Below are 23,535 nucleotides of genomic sequence, written 5' to 3'. Positions count from 1 at the left end.
GATGAAGGAGAAATGTTGCATATTGTTTTCCAATTCTTCGATGTCAATTATCTGTTCGCCATTTATCATACCACAAGCGATACTGAAAAAACGATGCTGGAAAAGGCCTTAGGTTTCCTATTATTTACATATAAGTGCTTTTATATGTGCTCCTACCAAGAAGTATTTCGTTCTTTCTTTGAAAAAGGCATTTGACATGGCACAAAGTAATCATTAATATTTTTTATTTTTCCGAGTCACAGCATATGTAACTTTTTAATGTATCAAAACCAAATATTTTGTACGTAGCGATTTTATTAAGAATAAAATGTCGGAACAGAAAATGTTATCTTTTTGCGACGAAGAGGCTGGTGCGAATATTACGCACTGCTAATGCACTAACGGATCGCATTCACTGTAATTGAGTAAATTTATTTTTTTTTTATCAAATCTTCAGACAAATCAGACAGAGGTCAACGTTGGCACATAGCCAAAGTGGGAAAGGGGTAACAGGGTAACCGCGCTCCCCTTACCATTTTTTTCTGAAAAAAAGGGTGTACCCCATATAGCTTAGTGGACGTTTTGCGTAACAGGTTTGGCATAAAGACGTTAGGCATATTGGACATTTGGTATAATACCGATTGTAAGTGCCATTTGGCATAATGGACGTTTGGCATAATGGACATTTGACATAATGGACATTTGGCATAATATTTCTAGGGAAGATAATCCTAATTTATCATAATCAACTTTTGTCATATTTAGAGTCAATTCATTTGTTGTTGTTGTAGCGACTATTAATTAGCAAAGGACGGGAAAGTGTGAAATATTTTTCAATATTAAGAGCCATAGTACTCAAGGAAGAGCAAAAAGTTGAAGGAAGAAAGTTTATAAAAGCGTGGAATAGGGTCATATGAGTAAGCTTAGAGTTTTCCGATGACTTAGCTCTTCATTACAACATAAAAAAGGAAGAATTGACTCATTCTTAGTCGTTAATAAAAAAAATGCACCATGATAGGGAACCAACAAGAAGCTATATGTGAAAGCTTCTGACACGATGTTCAATCAACACACAGTGACTATATGACACAGCAGCTGAGGTAAATACAATAGTCATTCAAATAAAACACCCCGACAGGCAATTAATGAGGTCAAAAATTATCTGATTCAAGAGTTTCAACCTCGCAGCAATACTTAGTGTGAGAGTTTTCCGTGACTTAACTTTTGTCCTGACTTAACGCTGCTCCGGACATGCCGCAAAATCAGATGATTCGCATTATAAAATACCAAAATATCATGACTCCGGCGGTAGAAGACAAAGGCTTAAGTCGTCGAAAAATTCTAAACTTGCTCATATGATCCTATTCCACGCTTTTCTAAACTTTCTTCCTTCAACTCCATGCTTTTCACACCGTCGTTACTACATAAGAAAGGAAAAATTGACTCACTCTTAGTCGTTAATAAAAAAGAAACAAACTCGAAAAAATATTTTTTATTATTTTGATTATAGAGCGATGGTACCAGCAACCCGGGGCGACCGTGGCAGGGGGGCGTAAACCCCTGGACGCTGGTCACCAAGAAGAAGCCGGCACCGACACCGGAGGTACCGCGGCCGCGAAGAAGGCCAAGGACAGAGGTGAGGCCTTGTGGTTAAAAATCGACAAGGACAAATACGCCGACGTCCTAAAGTCGATGAAGGCGGCCGAAAGCCTCTCGGCCCTTGGGCAAGATGTGCGTAGCGTGAGACGCACCAACACGGGAGAAATGCTTCTGGTGCTGAAGCGAGCCGCACAATCTAGTGCGGTGTACGAGGCCTTGGCCCAAGAGGTCCTTGGTGAAGGCGCCCAAGTCAGGTCGCTAGGGGCGGAAATGACTCCAGTGCAAGCATCTGGACGAGTTCACGACCGCAGAAGGTGTCGTCGCAGCCGTTAAGGAGCAATGCGACGTCACAATCGAGCGGGCCTCTGTGCGTTTTAAAGAGGGACCCTCTGGCACCCAAGTAGCCTACCTCAGGCTACTGAAGGCGGATGCCAAAAAGGTAACCGAGAAAGGTAAGCTGAAGATCGGCTGGTCGGTATGCCCAATTAGCATACTCCAGCCGCCTTCAGCGGATAGGTGCTATCGATGCCTTGAGTCCGGCCACAAAGCCTACGAGTGCAAGGGGATAGACAGGAGCAAACTATGTCGTCGCTGCGGCGAGGAGGGGCATAAGTAGCGGGGTTGCACTAAGATGCACAAGAGCCTTATCTGCACCGCTAAGAAGCAAGCCCATAATCATGCTGTGGGCGGACCTTCGTGTCCCTTCGGTGAGGTAAATAAGAAGAAGCCGTCACACAGCTAAATCTTAACCATTGTGCAGCAGCCCAACAGCTGCTGTGGCAGTCGGTCTCGGAGTCGAGGACAGATGTCGCCCTCCTATCAGACCCGTACAACATCCCTGCCGGCAACGGCAATTGGGTCTGGAATGGTGGTAATATGTACAACGGGACGGTTTCCGGTTCAAGAGGTAATACACTCCTCCGCCGAGGGTGTTGCGATTGCCAAGATCAATGGTGTGTTCTATTGCAGCTGCTACGCTCCACCAAGGTGGCCAATAGAACAGTTCAACCAGATGATCGACAGGCTCTCGTCAGACATAGTGGGCCGGAAACCGGTAGTCATAGCAGGAGACTTTAACGCTTGGGCAGTGGAGTGGGGTAGCCGCTGTACAAATAGCAGGGGTCAAGCGCTAATGGAGGCGCTTGCGAAACTCGATACTGTGCTAGCTAATAATGGCTCCGCTAGTACATTCCGTAGAAACGGGGTGGAGGCGTGGATTGACGTAACATTTGCCAGCCCGAGTCTGGCTCCAGGCATGGAATGGAGGGTAGACGAAGGCTACACCCATAGCGATCATTTGGCAATCCGCTTTAGGATCAACTATGGTGTGCAGCATCCGAGGGCGGGTGATCCCTGTCAGGTACGCGGGTGGAAGTCCAATCACTTCGACAGCGAAGCTTTCACCGCGGCCCTGGGACTGGAGGCCAACACCGACAGTCTAAGCGGGGATGTGCTGGTAGCTGTTCTATCACGCACGTGCGACGCCACCATGCCTAAAAAACACCGCCAAGAAACGGCAGATGAGGTATACTGGTGGAGTGCCGAGATTGCAGCTCTACGGTCAGCCTGCCTCAGAGCTAGACGTAGGATGCAAAGAGCTCGCACCGAGGATGCAAGAGAGAACCGCCGTGAAGTGTGCACTACGAGACAGTGCGAGCACAGCCGAAATGGTGGCTCCAGTGACGAATGAAGAACTACTCGCAGTGGCTAAATCCCTAGCAATGAACAAAGCTCCAGGGCCGGATGGAGTTCCAAACAACGCTCTCAAAGCAGCGATCATAGCGAACCCGAACATGGTGATGATAGCTATGCAGAGATGCCTTGACGAGTGCCGTTTCCTCGATAGATGGAAAAGGCAGAAATTGGTGCTGTTGCCGAAGCCCGGGAAGCCGCCAGGCGACCCATCGGAGTACAGACCAATCTGTCTAATCGACACGACTGGCAAACTGCTTGAGAGGATCATCCTCAACAGGCTTACCCCGTACGCGGAAGGAACGGACTGCCTGTCAAGCAACCAGTTTGGCTTTCGGAAGGGTAAGTCCACAGTGGACGCTCTCAACTCTGTGATAAATACTGCCGAGATAGCGATCCAACGGAAAGGCGAGGCATTCGATACTGTGCGTTAGTGACACTTGACGTGAAGAACGCATTCAACAGCGCAAGCTGGGATGCCACCGCGCTCTCGTTACACCGGCTTAGCCTACCGGTGGGTCTGTACCGGATCCTGCAAAGCTACTTCCAGAACCGTGTACTGCTATACGAGACCGATGCCGGTCAGAAAAGGGTTCCGATTACAACTGGAGTCCCGCAGGGCTCGACCCTAGGCCCGTTGCTATGGAACCTCATGTATGACGGGGTTCTGAGACTGAAGTTCCCTCCTGGGGTCAAGATCGTCGGCTTTGCTGACGACGTAACCTTGGAGGTCTACGGGGAGTCAATCCCTGAGGTAGAACTAACCGCAGAACACGCGATCAACACGGTGGAGGAATGGATGAGCGCGAGAGGCCTGGAGCTCGCTCATCATTTGGTTGACGTTTTTCAGAGTGATTCATAACCTTTCTATATGAGAAAGACAAAACATAATTTCGAAAGCAGCTCTGACGAAGCGAGTCTGTGCCGCGTCTGCTAAGATCTTAAGATTTCAGTAATCTATCTTATCAATAAAAGCACTCCAGTCCAACCAGAGTGCCTACAAGCACATCGACGCCAGTAACATCCTGATTATGGCATACTGGCCATAGCGAATGTCAACGGACAGGGCACGGATCACGAATTGAACGGTAACGTTGGGCTAACAAGCGTACTGTTCTACTCCCTTAGTAAGGAAGGATGACATCGACTTGAAATGGCGTGTGAGCTAACAGCACGGCTGCCTCCGTCGCGACAAAGCCCTGGCAGGTTTCCGGGTATGTTGAAAACTCGTCACCATTTAGGCGGTTGTACTAGGTTCGGATTGTCCATTTCCGATTTTACGCCAATCCAGCTCTGAACACTACTTTCCATGACGGATAGTGTCAACCCTAGCATGACCTCCCTGCTGCATAGATAATCACGGGATCACAAAAAATGGATAAAAAACAAGAAACTCATACAAATGGAGCAGGCGCTTCGAATTCGTTCGCTAGAGGTGGTTTGGTGAGGTCACCATCACCAGCAGCAGCTGAAGTCAGCAAGAACAGGAGGAGGAAAAGCAGCGGCAACAGCAACAGCAGCAACAAGAGCTAGAGTAGAACGGAATGAGTTACACCCCACATAAGCCAAAAGTAGTGGCAGCGAAGTACTTGATGGAGGAGTTCCACAAGTTTGTGGACGCGAGAAACAATGTCCATAAGGACATTAAGGTGATGGGTCTCAGAATCCGAAAGGCGCTAGTGTCTGCCGTAAAGAAGTATGACATGACAATACGGAGGGCTGTTGTAGCTGAGCGAGTATTGGTGTCGGCTACGGCTACTGTCTTACTAGCCGTACCGAAGCAGAGAAAGAAGATTCAGATTGGAGTGGAAAACACGTCAGTTTTCGTAACTCCAATGAGGACTTCGATACGAGAAGACCGGTGTACCGTTGTAAGTCGTAAGGAGAAACACGGGAAACAGCAACAGCAGAAAAAAGAGCGAAAAGGGGAGCAGAAGAGGAAAGGAAAATCTTCGGCTCGTCGGAAGGTGCCAAACAGAGAAGCCGTGCTCGTCAAAGCCAATGACGCAACGACTTATGTAGCGCTACTCAAGAAGGTCAGAGACGACCCGGAGCTGAGGTATTTGGAGGAAAACGCGGTGAGAATCAGGTGTACCCAAAACGACGAGATGCTCTTCGAGTTGAAGAAGGATCCCACGATCAACAGCTCGACCTTACAGGAGACGATTAGTAAGTCACTGGATGAAAAGGCAGAAGCTAAAGCCTTAAACCCGCAGATGGTGATTGTGTGCAAGGACCTAGATGAGATCACCAAGAAGACGAACTGAGAAGTGCACTGAAGCAGCAGTGTAGCCTAGGTGAGGTGCACATGACGATCCGTTTAAATAAGGGATATTCACCGATAACCGCTTCCAACAAGGTGCTGAAGGTAGACAAAATTACAGTTGGATGGTCAAGATATCCATTTAGATCCGCCCCACGAGTCAATAAATAAGTGGAGGAATGTTTCAAATGTTTGGGCTTTGGACATTTGGCAGGGGCTTGCAAAGATCCAGATGGTTCCAGGATGTACTGGAAATGCGGGGAGACGGAACATCTTCAGAGAGACTGCATGCAGAGGCCGAAGTGCATGCTTTGCACCCCAGCGGACGGAAACGACCATCATACGGGTGGGTTTATATGCCCTGCCTACAAGAAGGCGACTACAGGCCGACGGTAATAGAGATAACCCATATAAATATGAATCACTGTTACCCCATACAGTAACTGTTGTAAACTGGCCTACGACTGAAACTATGTGTGAAGTCGCTTTAATTGCTGAGCAGTATCAAGTCTCCTTGATAACGGTAACTTGGTGGTGAATAGGTCGGAAAGGGCTGTGATACAAGTTATGGGTAGATTTCCCATTCAAGAAGTAGAACGCTCATACGAAGGCATCGTGATCGCCAAAATTAAAGGCGTCTTCGTGTGCAGCTGATACGCTCTTTTAAGGTGGAGCAACTCAGCCTAATGCTAGAGCAGTTAACCGAGCAACGGTGACTTCAACGCCAGAACTGAAAACGTGGATGCGGCTGAACTAACAAGAAGGATTGTGAAGGTTTGTGACGCCACAATGCTTGTCTTAAGGTCAGAAGGCGGGCTCAGAGAGTAATATCGGAGCCAGATAGAGAATAGCGCAAGGCAGCATTTCGGGAAGGTCTGTTTTAAAATAGACTTAGCAAATCAGATTGCCACAAGCAGCTGTACCAAAAAGTAGACGCCAATCCCTGGGGCGACGCGTACCGAGTCGTGATGGGGAATATGAAAGGCTCCTTGACGCCACCCGAAATGTGCCCGGGTAAGCTGAAGATAATCGTTGAGGGTCTCTTCCCGAAGCACGATCCAACTATCTGGCCGCTGACATAGTACGGCGAAGAAGAAGGAGCAAACACGGACGATCGGCAAGTGACTATCGATGAGCTCGCAGAAGAATCGAAGCGCCTGAAATCAAAATCCCCCGGTCCAGATGGAATACCGAACGTGGTGCTGAAAGCCGCGATCCTGGCATATACGGACATGTTCAAGATGATGCTGCAAATGTGTTTCAATGAAGGCAACTTTGGCAAAATGTGGAAAGTACAGAAGCTGGTGTTGCTTCCAAAGCTAGGGAAGCCACGGGATGATCCGGCTTCGTATAGGTCTGCTGTATACACTCGGAAAACTCCTGGAAAGAATTCTTTAACAGGCTGACGAAATGAACGGAGGATGAGCGCAGACTGTCAAAGATGCGATTGTTCGGATTTCGCAATGGAGTATTGACAGTGAAGACAACTCGGACAGTACTCGAGAGTGCTGAGAAGGCATCTAAACAGAGTCGATAAAGAGAACGATACTTCGCTGTGGTCACAACAGATGTGAAGAATGTATTTAACAGCGCCAACTGGGAAGCCATAGTCGCAGCACTACACAAAATTCGGGTTCCGGACTATCTATGCCAGATCTTGAAGAGCTACATCCAGGTCAGAATGCTGCTGTACGAGACGATCGGCAGAAATCAAAGCGAGTCACAGCGAGCGTTCCTCAGGGCTCCATTCTCGGTCCAACCCTTTGGAACGGGATGTACGATGGGGTCTTAACACTGCGGCTGTTTAGGAAAGTGAAAATTGTGCGTTTCGCTGACGACGTGTCACTAATGGTGATGGGTGAGACACTTGAAGAAATGGAGGTGTCTGTCACGGCAAAATAGACGTGATCGAGAGCGGTTCAACGGATGCAGATCGATACTGCGCTATGAAGTTAATGCCTGGGGTGCGGCGTTGAAAACCAAGCGGATAATGTCGTCTACAGAATGACAAGCGACGAAAACACATGGAACGCGGACAACGCATTTGTTGCGCAGATCATGGCTACCTTACAGCGGATATGGATTGACGAATAGCGAATAACGGTTGCGGGAGAACAAGTACCACCGGGAAAATCTCCGCCAGAGGAGGCTAGCGAAAACGAAGCAGAATCGAATCAATCCTTCGCCAATCTCTCTAGCGAACTGGCCGCCCTGCTCACAGGAATCACCGAACTGACCCCGAAATCTGGTTGGTTGCCTCGGTCTTGGGCGAAGAATTCTCCGTCGGAGTAGGCTAGGTCTATCGTCGAGGACTAGACCAGGCAGCTCGCGAACAAGTCGGAAGCTCAACGAGTAAGTTGTACTGAATGGCACAAGGCAGCGGAGGCATGGTGCTGAATGGCACAAGGGACCCGAGGCATGGTGCTGTAAGGCACAAGAGAGCCGAAGGGCTCGGTAAATTATACAATCTGAAGATGGCCGCTCGATGTCTTCGCAGGGGAAGAGCACAAAGTCTCGACCTTCAGCTACCATGAAGAAACTAACAGTCTGTGTGAATACTCGAGAACTGCTGGTATGTCGAGGAGCGGTGCTGTAACCCCATTAAAGGAACCAACTACTAACTACTACTACTCCTCCCCGAAGTAGTACTTTAAAATAGTACCAGGGAGGAATCTGTTGTTTTAGCGAATTGAGTGGCATCTGAAAAATCCCTGAGTTATTGGTTTTTGTACATATTGTTAATCTCAGGGCTTTTTTGAAAGGTTTCTCGAGTCTCCAACGACGAGCTCCTTATAGTGGCAAAAGGGCTGAACTCGAAGAAAGCTCCCGGACATAAAAAACTCTCGAAGTAAAGAAATTCTAAAGAGCACCTTGTGAGCTGTCCGCTCAGAAAATCCCTATATTCGCGTGCTCCCTGATGAGACTGTTTCTGATAACTCATATGAGTGAATATTTTTGTTAATACAGAGGCCTCTAGGAATAGTAGAAATATTTCTTTCCCCAGGCTATTCCGAAACAACTTCAAATTGTTGGGTGGACATTGAACAAAACCAATTGAAGTGCTGCCTTGAAACCTGCTTGAGCTCCACCAAAGACTTTCCAGCATTTCCAGGGACACAAAAAATTCAGTTCAACGCTGGACTTATCAAATATTCCGACATCGTGGATTTCATTGTCACAGCTTTTGCCGTTACTGATCCTCTTTGAAGCCATCGGATAACTTCTCTTCCTGTAGTAAAACATGTTTAAAGTAGAGGGAGATCAACAAACCAAGTGCTTCGTGCTTTACAGCTTTCGATCTTGTGATTCCGTGATATGCCTTTGTTCCGCCATGTAACATCACACCTCTGTATGCGAAGAATTCGGATGTGTCTTATTCATAAAATGCTTGTTTGATTCTTTGTTAAGGATTTATTCAAATTGGAATTCACACGAAGCTTATTAGCTTATTTAGAGAATCAAATTTAAGCGCAAGAAATGGTCAAAATCGTTTTTGCTGGTCCAGTAACTTTCACGAAACAAATTTCCCAAATAATACCAACTGGAGAATACTGATTGGGCATCGTTCCTCGTACACTTCGTGACAATCTAGATTTCGCTCCCTCATAGCTGCACTGTAATCATCTCCCAGCTCATCTTTCAACGGCACACTATAATATGTGGGAGAAATAAATGCATAATCCAATTATTCAAATATTAAATTACTTACCTGAACACAATTCGCGCAATATCCATAACCATGGATTTCCCCGGAGGGAGAAGCAAATTTTGTGCTTCGCAAATTGCTCTCATTATGCACGATTTCATTGGAAAATCGAATCTGGAAGGACAAATGTAAAATGGTAAAGACTTAATTTGATACGCCATTACACGGAAAAACGTTCAGCGAGAATAAATTCTAAATGAAATGATGTTTTGTGCTAATTTTCCCTGAATAATCTGAAAGCAGCTCGAGCTTCGTTTCGTTTGCTATTCTCTCGAGGTATGTGGCACTGAAAAAAAATGCTTTTTGTTATCTTAGAAGAAGTGATTAAACCTCAGAATGCCACGCTACATAAGCCTGAACGTTGTTTGCAGGTGGTTTGTGGAATTGATTAGTGTACATTAGAGTGACAAGAAAAAATATGCGATCCACCCCTGAGTCGATTCCTAGTCCCATCAGGAGTGTCTGTTCCAAGTTTAAGCCTAATCGGACAAGTCTACTGGACCAACGCTTTTAATGTTTGTATGGGAGTTTTCGACAATTTTCATAGAGAAAATCGACTAGCTCGCACTAAATTCATCAGTTTATCACTACAAAAGATAAAAACAGAGAATTTTATTACCCGCAACTTCATCGACCATGGCCATGAATTAATCCTGCTCAGGTAGGAGAAGTTATTAAAATATTGACCAAGTGATTCCTGAGGCAGTTTTGCATGGGGCCAAATCGGTAGGTGGTGAATCAGTAGTCCAATCCCCCGAACTTTGTTGTTTTGCGGAATAACGGCTGGGTTTAGCTGAATAGTATATTTGAAAGAATTTTAATGCCGTAAACCGGGGTGACATTGAACATTTTTCGAAGTAATTACATAGTTTTAGACACAAAACATTTTGCTCAAGTGTAATATTTTTAAACCATGTGCTGTTTGCTTACTACTATTTTTCAAAAATGATTTAAATTTTTTCTCTTTTCTCTTACTCTGGTGTGACTTTGATAACATGCATGTTCACCCACATCAAGTTGTTGATGTCAATGGTTTCCATTCAAATGTTTGTTTAAACTACTACTGTACTGTACAATGTATTTCAATATACTGTAAAATCGAGTAACTAAAATTCGTATAATTATAATCCAACTTGAATAGAAGAATCTGTAACATTTTTAACTGCTACATTTGTTTTATTACAGTGATTCATCAGTTATTTATTCAATGTTAAAATGAATGAAAGTCCTTATTCATTTTAACACGTTGGAGCATTGAATATAAAAACAATATTGAGAATTTTAGTTTGAAATAATTTAAAACAATTGCCAACTAGTTTCACAGAATTTTGTTTTTTTTTGTTAGGCAAACTCTTATAAATAATTTTGGCGCAACCCAAAACAGAATAGAAACTCGCTTTTAATTTCTTACTCCTACTAAAATCTAAGGTTTATTTGTTTTATAAAAAATAGACACTTTACGAAGCTTCGTAAAAATAGGGTAATGCGAAATTTTTGTATCATGTAGGTTTTGTACCCAAAAACTTAACAATATACTCAAAAAGTATAACAAATCATTATTTTATAAGTTTAGAGTAAAATTTATTTCAAATTAAAATGATTCGGTAGACTATTCTGGCTAAATATTCAATCTACGAAAAAAGTTTCGAGTGATCAAAGTCACCCCGGTTTACAGTACATATTATGAGTCATCTCTAGAGTTAAAATATTTTAGTTTCACATTTCACCGAATAGAGGGCACCATCACTATTTTTTACCGGTGTGAGATATAAACGATAAATCTTTTACAAAATTGTAGAACAGACATTTCTCAGTAATTTATCTAAACATGTTCTCTTTCTCCTAGTGATGGCACCCTCCATTCAATGAAATATGGAACTAAAAAAATTCTAACCAAAAGATGTCTCATATTATGTACTTAAACTGCTCTGAACATATTTTTTAGTTGAACTCAACCGTTATTTCGGAAACAAAAGGACTTCAAAGGAATTCAAAGGCTGATTCTACGCTAATCACTGTTTCGTCCCATGCAAAACTTACTCGGACATGACTTCGTTCAAATTTTAATAACTACTTCTGCTAAAGCTGTAGTAATAAAATTAAATTTTGTTATTTTCATTTTTAAAGATAAACTGATGCACACAGTGCCATTTAGCGCAGAAAGTGCAAGCTACTGGGTTTTATTCAAGTAAATTGTTGAAAAATCCTATATAAACTTCAAATACGTTGGTCCGGTAGCTAGACTTGTCCGATTTGGCTCAAATTTCGAACAGATGCTCCTGGTGGGACTGGAAATCGAGCCAGGTGGAACGATGGGGTGTTCGAAAGTTCTTTTTTTGTGCATTCTAGTGTATATCTCCCTGCTACACTATTTGAATTTTAACCAATCGATAAAAGAAGAATTCAATATCTTTTATCTATATCAAATTAGTTTAAAATTGATTTTAGAGCCATAGTACTCAAATGAGAGCAAGGATGTCAAATATACGCATTGAAAAACTAGAAGTGACAGGGTCATTAGAAAAAGGTTCAAAATCTTACGGGTTAATCTTTTGTCTTCTGCTGGTAGGAGTCGAGTTTAGGCAGCATAAGTACGAATCACTCACCCCGAAACTACACCTAACATAACACTGCCTTCGCCGATCATGGACTCTGCCATATCCTGGTCTCGCTTCAGTTCATCAACTTCACTCAACACGCTATGTTAAGAACCTCCACCGGACGTTGACTACTCCAAGCTCATCTCTGAATAAACCCAACAACACTCAACCCAGCAGTCAGAAAACAACAATATTCATAACATTCAGTAGTCGAAACCAAACGAACGGTCCTCCCGCGACCACCCCCCCCCCCCCCCCCCCCGGGTACGTTCCGAGCTCTCTCGATGCACCCTCTGGCGGCTGTGGGCGCGAGCCTGGGTTTTACCCAGGCAAGTACTTTCAGACTAAATGCAACAGCCAACAACCGACTGCCCCCAAATCTTTCAGCCAATACCCGCCAGGTGGCGCTCCCCCGAGCAACAATCCGTTGCCTGACCCGTTGCTTCAGCTAAGAGCAAATAACAAACCTAATACCGAAGAGTCGATCCCCAATCGACTAGACCACAGCCACACTAACATTCGGCTCCACAATCTAAGCCCTGTCACCGGTTGCTCCTGACACCCAGTTCGATTCCGCTACAAGAGCAGCGACATGAGCGCTGAAAATCGCTACAATTACACCGCATCTGCAGAATCCGTTCACTCGAAAGCGCAATGGGACAGCACAAACATGCACACCGTACATGAAGAAAGACCCTTTCCTCGCGTCGCCCCGACTCGTCCCGGAGATACTCGACGGTTGCCGGCGCGGGGAGCCCGGGGTAAGTTTTACCAACCCCGTAATCCAACCGGTCCCATCTGTCGCATTCTACTTTCCCGAAACGCTCATGGTACAAAAACATCTGCATTAACGCCAAACCTTAGAGTCACCGAAGATAACGTCTCACAACAGATCCTGTTCACCGTGCATCAAAAAACCCCCCTTCCTCGCGTCATCTCCGACTCGAGAAGTACCGGAGACATCCGATGAGTCTTCGACGGTTGCCTTCCCGGGTTAGTTTCACAAATCCCGTAACCCGATCGGAACCATCTGTCGCACTTTATCTTCTTTCAGGGCCCGACGGTACAAAACCAACCGAACTAACGTCAAAGTTCAAAGTCCATGAAGAAACCATCAGACCTGAAAACGTTAACAACAAAACCTGCTCTCCGTGCATCAAAAAAGCTCCTTCCCCGTGTCGCCCCCGATTCGGGAAGTGCCGGTGACATCCGATAAGTCCCCGACGGTTGCCGGCACGGGGAACCCGGGGCCCTCTCGAGTAAGTCCCTACAATCTCAGATCCCATCTGAACCCAACTGATGTTGCCTCTAACTTTTCTACAGAAACACCAACGACAGGCCAAAGACCCTCTGAACGCACACCCGCGGCGTATTCGACACCACTCCACAATTTAATTTCCACAAGATCCATCTAAATGGTATCTAGCAGCAGTCCAGCTAGGAATAGCTCCAGCCCCAGTCCAACCCCACTACCCGACGGAACAAACTGCACAACGGCCATCCAAAGAAACACCAACGGCTTGAGAGCAAACCTAGGAGACTTCCAACGCATCATTGCGCGTTCTGCGCCCATCTGTCTTTTGCCATCCAAGAGACACACATAAAGGGAACCACGGATTAATCACCTTGCTTCAGTCACCTCTACATTTGGCAATCATCCAAAGGGTCGAACATCTACCAGACCATCGACCTAGGAATCAGAGCTGACTTGCCGTCTGAGTCGGTAAAATTTGACACCGACCTCATTGTAGTGAGAATAAGTTGTACGGTAGCGTCTATTTACATCCCTCAGGAAGTCAGTAACGTAGGAAATAAATTGCGGAATCTCTTCAAGCAACTACACACCAGAGATGCCACATTGAAATCAGTGTTTCGATCAAAAAAATCTTTTTACCTTCCGTTGTGACTAAAACAGAAAAAAATTCGGTGAAAATCTGTGATAAATTTCCAAAAAATCTGTGAAAAATCACAATATTATCAAAAATCTGTGGAAATCTGTGAAATTTTCTTCAAGACGCCAAAAATCTGTCATCTGTGAAAAAGAATCTGTGATCAAAAATTTAAGAGAGCATCGCGTTGACGTTAAATGACGGCAGTATCACCTTCTTCCGGGGCCGATCCACATTCGTCTTAGATTTAACCATATGTTCTAGCTCCATTACTGAAGCCTGCGGATGATCGGTTCTCGCCGATACTGGAAAAAGCGATCACTTCCCTATCGTAGTCTTCTATGACCGGATGCCCCCCTCTACGTCGCGGCGTCACCGTTGGCTCTATGATCAGGCAGTGCGGCCCACCTACGAAGATAAGGTTTCGGATGCACTCGATCGAGACCGGAATTATTCACCAGACGAGCTTGTAGAGGTCATGCACAGGCTGCAAAACCATGCATTCCCCAAACCAGCGGAGGCCAGCTGGGCATCTTTCGAGTACGGGATCAGCTCCGATTCGTCGACTGCGGATCTGTGGACAAGGGTCAATGCCCAAAGCGGCAAAAGAAGGCAGAACGGCTTCGCCTTAACAGTTAACGGTACCACTACAGTTGAGTCCTCTGAAATTACTAATGCAATCGGTTAACACTCTTCTTTCTGGGGACTCCTCCCTTCCACCTGCCTGAATACGAAAAAAACAATAGAAGCCAACCCTACAACATTCAGTCCAAACGCTAGCCAGGATTAGATTAAACACAGGGGTAGAACTTGCCACTGCACTGAGTACTGCAAAGGGTAACTCAGCGGGACTCGACAACGTTGGTTATCCCCTGTTAAGACATTTACCTCAGGTTGGCAAGCGAGCACTCCTAAACGGATTCAACAGGATATCAGAAGGCGTGTCCTTCCCAGACAGCTGGAGAACCGCTCTCACGATTCCCATTCCGAAGAAATGCGAGGGAACCAGGAGCTCGAATGACTTTCAGCCTTCTCCCCTGTATTGGGAAGACGATGGAAAGAATGGTAAACAGACGCCTGATGACCTTCCTCGAGGCCAAAGAGCCTCTCGACCATCGACAGTTCGCTTTCCGCAAGGGACTTTATCTAGGCTGCCTCGGTGAAATAGTAAGTGACGCAATAGCCAACGATTGCATTCAGACATCGCCATTATAGATCTTGCCAAGGCCTACAACACGGTATGGTGTGAAGGAGTACTTCGCCATCTGCACCAATGAGGTGTTAGCGGAAACCTTGGTTGCTTCCTCAAGCAGTACCTCAGTGACCATAGTTTCAGGGTGGGCATTGGAGGTAAGCAGTCGAACCTGTTTCGGGACGGGGTACCCCAAGGGTCGGTTTTGGCAGTCACATTATTCTTGGTCAGCATGAATTCCCTTTTTGCCACGCTTCCGAAAGGTATAAACGTGTTTGTCTTCGCCGATAATATAATACTTATAGCTATCGGAAAAAACAATTGGTCGCACAAGATGGAAGCTACAGCCGCCTGCGTTGAAACCGGCGTACTGCCCTGTCGATGGGCACCGGTGGTAGCTGTCCTGAAACGAGCCATTGGCTCACCTTCTACAGGCAGCCATGGACATCCATACAACATTTACCAATACCCCTCTCCCTACAATCGCAAAGCTGCATCGGGTGCGCAACCACGCCTGGCACGAACGTGGCCCAAACTTAGACAGGAGCCTGGCTGTATCCGTCAGAGCAGGTGACCCTCCCAGTACAGTCAGAGCAAAATTCCTCCAAATGATTGAACGCAAATACCCTAATCATGTGCACATTTACACTGACGGTTCGAAACTCAGTAAGGGCGTGAGGGCGGGTGTAAGCGGAATTGGAGAAGGCCTCGCCCGTCGTCTATCCTCTGTTTGCTCAGTTTTCTCTGCTGAAGCAGCCGCCATTGCCATCACAAAGAAACCTGAAGATACTTCAGCTGTGATTTTCTCAGATTCCCTCTCGGTCATCAAAGAACTGGAATCGGGGATGTCCAAACACACCTACGTTCTAGCCATAGAGCAATTCTGCGACCCGTTTATTACCATATTCTGGGTTCCCGGGCACAGTGGAATTCGCGGTAACGAGGAGGGTGACCGTTTGGTTGCACGCTACCACATAGCGGCCGTCCGCCTCACTCCAAATAAGTGCTGAGGAGGCTTTCTCGTGGCCTTCTATCAGCCACAACATGCTAGGCCATCTATCACCATCGTTCAGCGCCAGCCTATCTACCACCATCAAGCAGCGGGCCCTCCGCCACACTCGTACCGGATGTTAGGGAGGTTGTAACGCGGCCCTACCAGCGTATTGTCGCCATTGAGCGCAATATCAAATCGAAGAACTCAACGATTTTGTAAAATGCAATGTAACGACTACTTTTCTTTTTCAGGCGAATTACCCTCAGTGGTTAAAGCCTTAATAAATATAATAATAATAAATAAAAGAATTTCAGAATTCACGTGTTCGGCACATTTGCATTGTGAATCTCACCCCACAATGCTAGTGGTAGTATCTTTCATGATAAAACCATTAGGCCTCTAAAGTGCAGATGGTTAGAGTTCAGAATGCAAGTAAAATTACTACGAACAATTTCTTCTCATGAACTTGGTTGTAATGTTTAAAAACGACGATACTTCTCGTTTTCGCATCATGTTTCTAATGCATTGACTACGGAACTTTTAGTAAGATATTAGGTAGAGGGAATGGAAGTTCATCAAAATCTTACGAAATATTAGTTAGACAATGGATGGGTTTAAAAAACAATGTTGAAATCAATAAAGGTGTCTCTACCGTAACACCAGTTAAAAATTCCAAATTTATGTTACATTTGGTCGATCGACTATCTCTTACTTGTTTCCAATTCCGTTCTCCAGAGTGTGATACAACTGTCGTCTTTCCCGGTAGTGATAATAGTGCTCCCAATCCCGATGGTGGCTAATATTGAACCGGTCCTCCTCCTCTTCCAGTTCATAATCGACCGCCCCACTGGACGATCTTCCAGCTCGGTAATAATTTCGCTGCAGGTAATCATCGGAGTCAGCACTCCACAATTTGCTTTTGTATGGTTGATGCATATAACTATTATAGTAATTGCTAGGTCTGAAATAATCCCTCTGACGTTGGTAATCTACGCCCGGATACGCCCCACGACTGATCCAGTCCGAACGATCCTTGCCATAGCCCGGAGGAACATATGCATCAGGATGGTTCTTCAAGTAAGCTTCTAGCTCTTCTGGTGATACTTCGTGGTTCTCGTGGTGGTGGGTCGTTACTGGAATTATCGCAGGAGATGGCACTGTTGATGTTTTTACTGGCATGGGCGGTTCAGTTGGTAACATTGCTATTTCTCCAAGACGAAAAGCGGAGAAGCGATACCTGTAATCCGGTAGCGGATGAAACATGTCAAGTTCGGCCAACAATACGTTTCCACCGGGGCCTTTAAACAGTAAACCTTTCAGTGCAGATGCGGTTACCTGCGAAAAGTCAACAAACGTTGTAATACATAAATTTCTGAGTGCGAACAGCCATGTCTAACTTTTAGGGTAGGGTATGACAAAATGTGACATTTGGTGAGGGGTATGCTAGAAAGTGATGTTTCTACTGAAGAAAAAAAAATTAAGAAAATATTTGTAACGTTCTAGAGGAGGGGAGGGAGGTCGAAAAACAATATGTGAGACAATTTATGGCATAGAGGAAGAGGAAGTCAATTATAAGTAATTGTGTGTTACGTAATTCATAATTGGTCCCATAGAACGTGATATCTCGCGTGTTTTTTAAGAAGGGCCAATAAGCATACTGTCAAAATTCACTTTGAGCGGAAATTCTGGACAAACCATGAATCGCCGAATATAAAACACAGCAAAAAACGAAAAAGGAAACTTTTCTGTTTCATAAAATTTTAACATCCATTCTCGGCGGATTGCGGTTTGTCCGGAATTTTCTCTCAAAGTGAATTTTGACAGCATGCTTAAATGCCCTTCTCAAAAAATACGCCAGATATATTGCTTTAGAAAGCATGTCGCGTAACTAACGCGGTGCTTATTAATCAGTTGGAGTTTCTGGACATAGTACACTAACGTGCCAAGACACGTCCTAGCCTCACTTACCAACAGGCTTGATCCGGGAGGAAATAGCAGAAATCGTTTCTTCCTCGACAACGGTTTGCTGCTGTTGAACAGTTCTATTTCACTATTGCTAACACTCTGGTTAAGTGCGCTACTTTGGAAGACCGAAATGCTCCAACATACATTAACAAATACTAAGCTAAGCAAAAACAAAACCCAGGCCACTCTCATTTTCAACTGGCGCTTTTCCGAGCAACGAGCAAACTGAAATAACAGTCGCGTGCGCGATGGGAATTAGTTTGATAAATCACAAACTCGTTAATTTTTTTGCCGCTCAACAGCTCTTGGCCACGATGTGGAGTAGGTGGAAAAATAGAAAATGTGTACCGGCTCTATTTGACCTTAATTACTCATCACGAATGATTTATTTGCGCTGTAACTTAGAGAATGGAATCCAGGTGAGCAAACAGAAAAGTGGAAAGCTCTTACTCGCACTTTAGGCACTATTTTACTTGGCAACTCAATCATGCTTTTTTGTTGGAAACAAACATAGGTATACATATGTGGGCATTTGTTGGGAGTGATATTGGTGTAAAAATCGTAACATATGTTACTTGTTCAATTGCACTAATTGTTGATACCATTTGAAAATCCCAATGGATTACTTTGAACGCGAATTTTTACTTGTAATCAGGCTGATTTGTTTTGTAGTATGGAATAACAAACATTAGCTTGTTTAAAAAATGTATGTAATGTGTAATTCGTCGATTTTCTAAAAGATCAATATCAAAGATTCAAAAACAATAACTGTTCTAACAGTTATGATACAAGTTTTAAAAATTCTACAAAACGTGAAGCTTTAATGTGGAACAACATGTTGATTCATCGAATAGGATTTTATACAGGGTGTTTGGTTCATGGTTAAGAATCTCTCGGGGGGTGATAGACTGCTATATTTGGAGAAAAAAATTGTTCTACACATACCATCAAATCTCAACCGTTACAGAGTTATTGAACTTTTTGTGTAAAATACTTTTTTGTCTTAAAATACATCTAACTTTAAAAGTATACTTTGTATTTTAAATGTTTTAGTTCCATTCGAAAGGTGAGAAAATTTCCTATTAAATGGTGTTCTCATATATTTTAAGTCATTAGTTTTAATTACCTTTCAGCTGTAAAGTAGTTAAAAGTTAGTGTTTTTGAGGAGGTTTTTGCTAATTTTCTCGAAATAATGAAGTATGATTATAGCAATATCCATTATCCAAAAGTTGGGTTTCATGACGATTCGTAATTTGTTCTTGGACGCCATATTTCTATCTCTTCCCATTTCTTTGTAATTTCATTACTATACTTTTCCTGTAACCGACTTGCAAGTGCTTAAAAAACTCTAATCTAAAAAATATGCTTCATATCGTTATTTACAAGATTTCATTGGAAAGCTGAGAAAATCTCCTATCAGTTTATGTACAAATATCTTTTAGTTAAGTCTACTAAATGATTTTTTACTAACGAAATAACTCAAAATTGGTGTTTTTTGGAGAGTTTTTTAATTATTCTAATTATCAATCAACAAAATTTATCGTTACTATTGTTCATTTGATGCGCTTAATGTTCTCTATAACTTGTTATTTGACACTTTGTCTATATCTCTTTTCATTTTGCTGCTATTTAATAGTTAACACAGCATGACCTCGCCACAAATGTAGTGGGTTCGAAATCTTTATTTTTACATATGAAAAGATGTGATAAAAACGATTTTGCGTCGAAACCAAAAGAGATAATTGAATAGAGTCAAAGAAAGAACTGTAGAACTTGCTGAGATGCATTATTTCCATGATAATATTGGTGATGTTTATTATTTACTATTTTAAGAAAATTAACGAAAATGCTAATAATAGCACTAACTTTAAACTAATTTACTGCTAAAAGAATACTAAATTCACTTAACTGAAAGGTATTAATACATTTTTCTCTGTAAAATTTTCCTAGCTTTCGAATAAAAAGAAAAAAAGTACAATAAGTGCCATACTTTTTCAATTAGACCTGGTACTAGTGAAAATGAGATAAAAATATCCAGGTTGAATAACCCAAAATCATGAAAATAAGAAAAGGTAAGTGTATCATGTCAAAAAACTAATTATGCAGCTCTTCAAGGCTAACAATCTGGATTATTAAAGTGATGAGTTTAACTATTAGGATTTTCAAGAAATGAACGAAAAATCGATTAAAATTGTTTAATTTTCAATAAATTACTTTGAAAAGGCTACTTAAACTCATTAGCTGAAACATGTGAGGGCATCACTCAATGCGAAATTTTCTCACCTTCCCAGTGGATCTAAAATATTTGAAATACAAAGTATACTTTTTGAGTTAGAGGTATTTTATAAGTTTTTAACACAAAATAAGTTTTTAACACAAAAAGTTCAATAACTTAGTAATGATTGAGATTTGATGGTATGTGCAGAACGATTTTTTTCTCCAAATATGACAGTCAATCACCCCTCGAGAGGTTCTTAACCATGAACCAAACACCTTGTATAAGATATTATTAGCATAAAGGATTTTTTTTAATTCGTTTATTTGACACGGCTCATAGCGGTAGCTTAACGGAGCCGTGGATCTTTTATACGTTTACAATACATGTAAAAATAAAAATACAATCAAGAGTTAATTAATTGGATCTCGTGCGCGCATCTTTTTATTGCGAGCGGAGACCTTTTTTCGCGAGGTCTGTTGGCAAACAGCGTCAGGGGGGTCATTTAATTCTCTCCTGTTTTGCACGTCCCGGTCGAAGCTGGCTTGGTGTCCGGGATCAGATGTTCTCCCTTGCTTCTTGCACTTATTGTTGATCCGTCGTCATTGTTACTGCATTCGTTGCCGATGTTGCTTACAGTTGCTTTCGGGGTGCTGGATGATTCTTTTGCGGTTGTCATTGTGGTCTGAACAGCTGCCACGAATTTGGCCACCGTTTGTGGTTCAGGCATTGGTATTGAAAACTCTGTTTTAGGCAATCGGTTGAGATGCATTGTCCTCTGCATCTTCCGCGCAAGGTTGTCCATGATGAGCTGTGTGATTACAATACTTGCACGTAGGAGTTTGCCCCTAAGGGGTGCATAGCGTAGTTTGCATAATTGTAGTTCCGTGAGTTTTGAGTTTTATTGCCAAGTAGGAGGGTATAGGCCTTTCAACCCGCATCCTCACTACAAAAACACCGTTAGGAATACCCGGGAAGAAGTTTCTCCAAGTATCAGGTCTAACGGATTCTACTTCTCCGTATTGCGACATGCATTTTGCAATTGGCTCAGGAGGGGTACGAGATGATAGGTCATATAACCTTACATCTATATAATCATTTTTTTTTTATTTCAATTATAGAGGTTTTAACCTTAAGGTCATTAGCCTCTTCGGGTTAGAAAAATCTCTTATGAAAAATTTCTAACCCTATGTGCGGGATCGGGACTCGAACCCAGGTGCGCTGCGTACAAGGCATTCGATTTACCAATACGCTACGCCCACCCCCTATATAATCATTCTCAAAGTATACGGGAATCTTAATTCCAACGTTGTCATTTTCAACCAAGTATTTTAAGTTGTTCTTCAAAACGAAACGCTCGGCTTGTGCTAACGTGTTGAATGATATTAACACTACATTGCGAAGATGATGATACTGAAGGTACAAGACTTCCGCAAGCCTAAGTTGCATTTTTACCTTCAGAAGGTATTCCATTTCACTAAAACTCGGTCGTTTTAAACAAAATTTAAAGTCAACGACCGCAGCGTTGGGTCGGAGTAGAGCTTTTTCGTCAACTTTACTCATGATGACAAGAATAATCCGATATTTCCTTTGTTCTCGAGACAATGCACACTAGATCGAGAGGCATGTTGTTCACTTGGCTCGATTGTACGTCTGACTGATCAAGGAATTTCTTTTCATTTGATGAATCCAACAGGTCTTCAGATTAGTTTTGGAGAGCGGTGGAACCCGGAAAAATTTCGGGAGTGGTTCGAAATTTTGATCCTAAAATGAACATTGCACAATACATAATATGTAAAAACCCCATTTAATGAAAATCAGTATTGGTGGTCAAATTTGGTTTGAAAAGATTTTAAGTTTGAAACCAATATAGAATTCAAACTAATTTAAAATTTCTTAGCAAGTTGAAAATTTTCGGGAGGGGTCCGGAACCTCAGCACTCTTCCCCTGGATCCGCCACTGGTGTTGGAACAGTATGCATAAAACGATAAGATCTTACGAATCCGAAGGATTTATCTAGTATAGTTGTTCATTCCCCCTAAAAAAGCATTTACCTTTAATATATGATATAGGGTGAACGAGTCCTAATTCATCCCATTAGTCAGGATGTCATACTATTTCATCGATAACTCGGTTAACTTTCACTGGATTGCGCTTGAATAGGTTTCATTCCTAGGAAGTAATTCAATGAAAAACCTGGCTTGGCAAATGTAAAATACTCGGGTTTAAGCGAAGTGAATAGTTGAATACAGCGTACCTTTATTCATCCTACCATTTAAACGAATGCGTTGTATAGAAATAGCAGACACTGTTCTAACTAATGTGTTGAAATCCGGCACTAACATAGTGACAGGACTAAGCTAGCGTCGGATTGACGCTAGCTGAAAATAACGCAGACGCAACTTGTGTTCCAAGTCGAAATGCAAATTCCGTAACTAATATCGTTATAGGTTTTATGTGCCCATTACGGTCCAATGTGGTTTCACCCTATCTTCTGCTTTTTAAAGAAAAATTCGTTTTTATCCAAATATCTCTCCATAGGAGAAAATACAGCGTTGTGCATTGGCTTGCTAAGCCAAACAAAATTTTCGATTTCACAGTTCCTGGTGGCTTCCCTTGTTTTGGCAACAACACCAGCTTCTGAAGCCAGGATCGCGGTCATCAGTGCCACGTTGGGATTGTTGGGATAGTTATGGACCGGGACCTTCCTTCGTTTGACTTGATTGGCTCCAGTTTTTCCACCGTCTGCATCAACGTATGTCATAGGCGACCCTGCGGTTGGATCGTGCTTCGAGAAATGACCCTCCACGATGGTTTTCAAATTGTCAGCGCACATTTCAGCCGGCGTCGTTGGACCCTTCATCTTGGCTATCATGATACGGTAAGCGTTGTCCCAGGGGTTAGCTTTTACTTCTCAGCATAGTTCCTTACAGAAACTGAACTTACTAAGCACTATCTCGCCCTTACACTCTTCTCTGATTGCCTCAGATCTTGCTCTTTGAACGCGTCTTCTGGCTTTTGGGCAGGCAGCACGGAGGAAGCTGAGACTTTCATTCCACCAATACGCCGGATGTCGACAGTTCATCGGCTCCGTTTTCCTCGGTATTGTTACGTCACATGTCCTCGCTAATGTTTCGGATAGCTCGTCGGCATTCGAAATTGGAGGCTGTCATCACAAAGTGGTTCCACAAATAGGCCCTTGTCGAAGTTCTTTATTTTCCAACTTTGCCCGCCAGTCGTCATTCTCGCGTTACGATGTAATTACGCCGTCCAATGATGTAGTAGATCGCCTGATGGTCGCTATAAGTGTACGACTCACTAACTCGCCATTTCATGTTATCCATGAGTTACGCAGGCATGATCGATGATGGACTCCTGGCCGTCTTTACGGAATGTGCTAGCGGAACCTTCATTGCACTGCTTTACATACAGCTTCGCCAG

At 43.4% G+C, this 23,535-nt stretch overlaps 1 protein-coding gene across 1 annotated transcript; it reads right to left on the bottom strand.

Moving 5' to 3' along the window:
• Nucleotides 1–9,007: 9,007 nt before the first annotated feature.
• On the bottom strand, nucleotides 9,008–22,957 carry LOC131680556 (uncharacterized). The gene is made up of 5 exons (XM_058961271.1): nucleotides 22,646–22,957; nucleotides 17,883–18,104; nucleotides 16,627–17,249; nucleotides 9,243–9,353; nucleotides 9,008–9,183 (listed from the first exon to the last, which is right to left on the bottom strand). The coding sequence occupies exons 1-5, from the start codon at nucleotides 22,955–22,957 to the stop codon at nucleotides 9,045–9,047; spliced, it is 1,407 nt and encodes a 468-aa protein (XP_058817254.1). The 3' UTR covers nucleotides 9,008–9,044.
• Between the last annotated feature and the right edge of the window lie 578 nt (nucleotides 22,958–23,535).

The sequence above is a fragment of the Topomyia yanbarensis genome, chromosome 2 (genome assembly GCF_030247195.1).
Source record: "Topomyia yanbarensis strain Yona2022 chromosome 2, ASM3024719v1, whole genome shotgun sequence".
NCBI lineage: Eukaryota > Metazoa > Arthropoda > Insecta > Diptera > Culicidae > Topomyia > Topomyia yanbarensis.
This window is presented reverse-complemented; position numbering and strand designations above follow the sequence as displayed.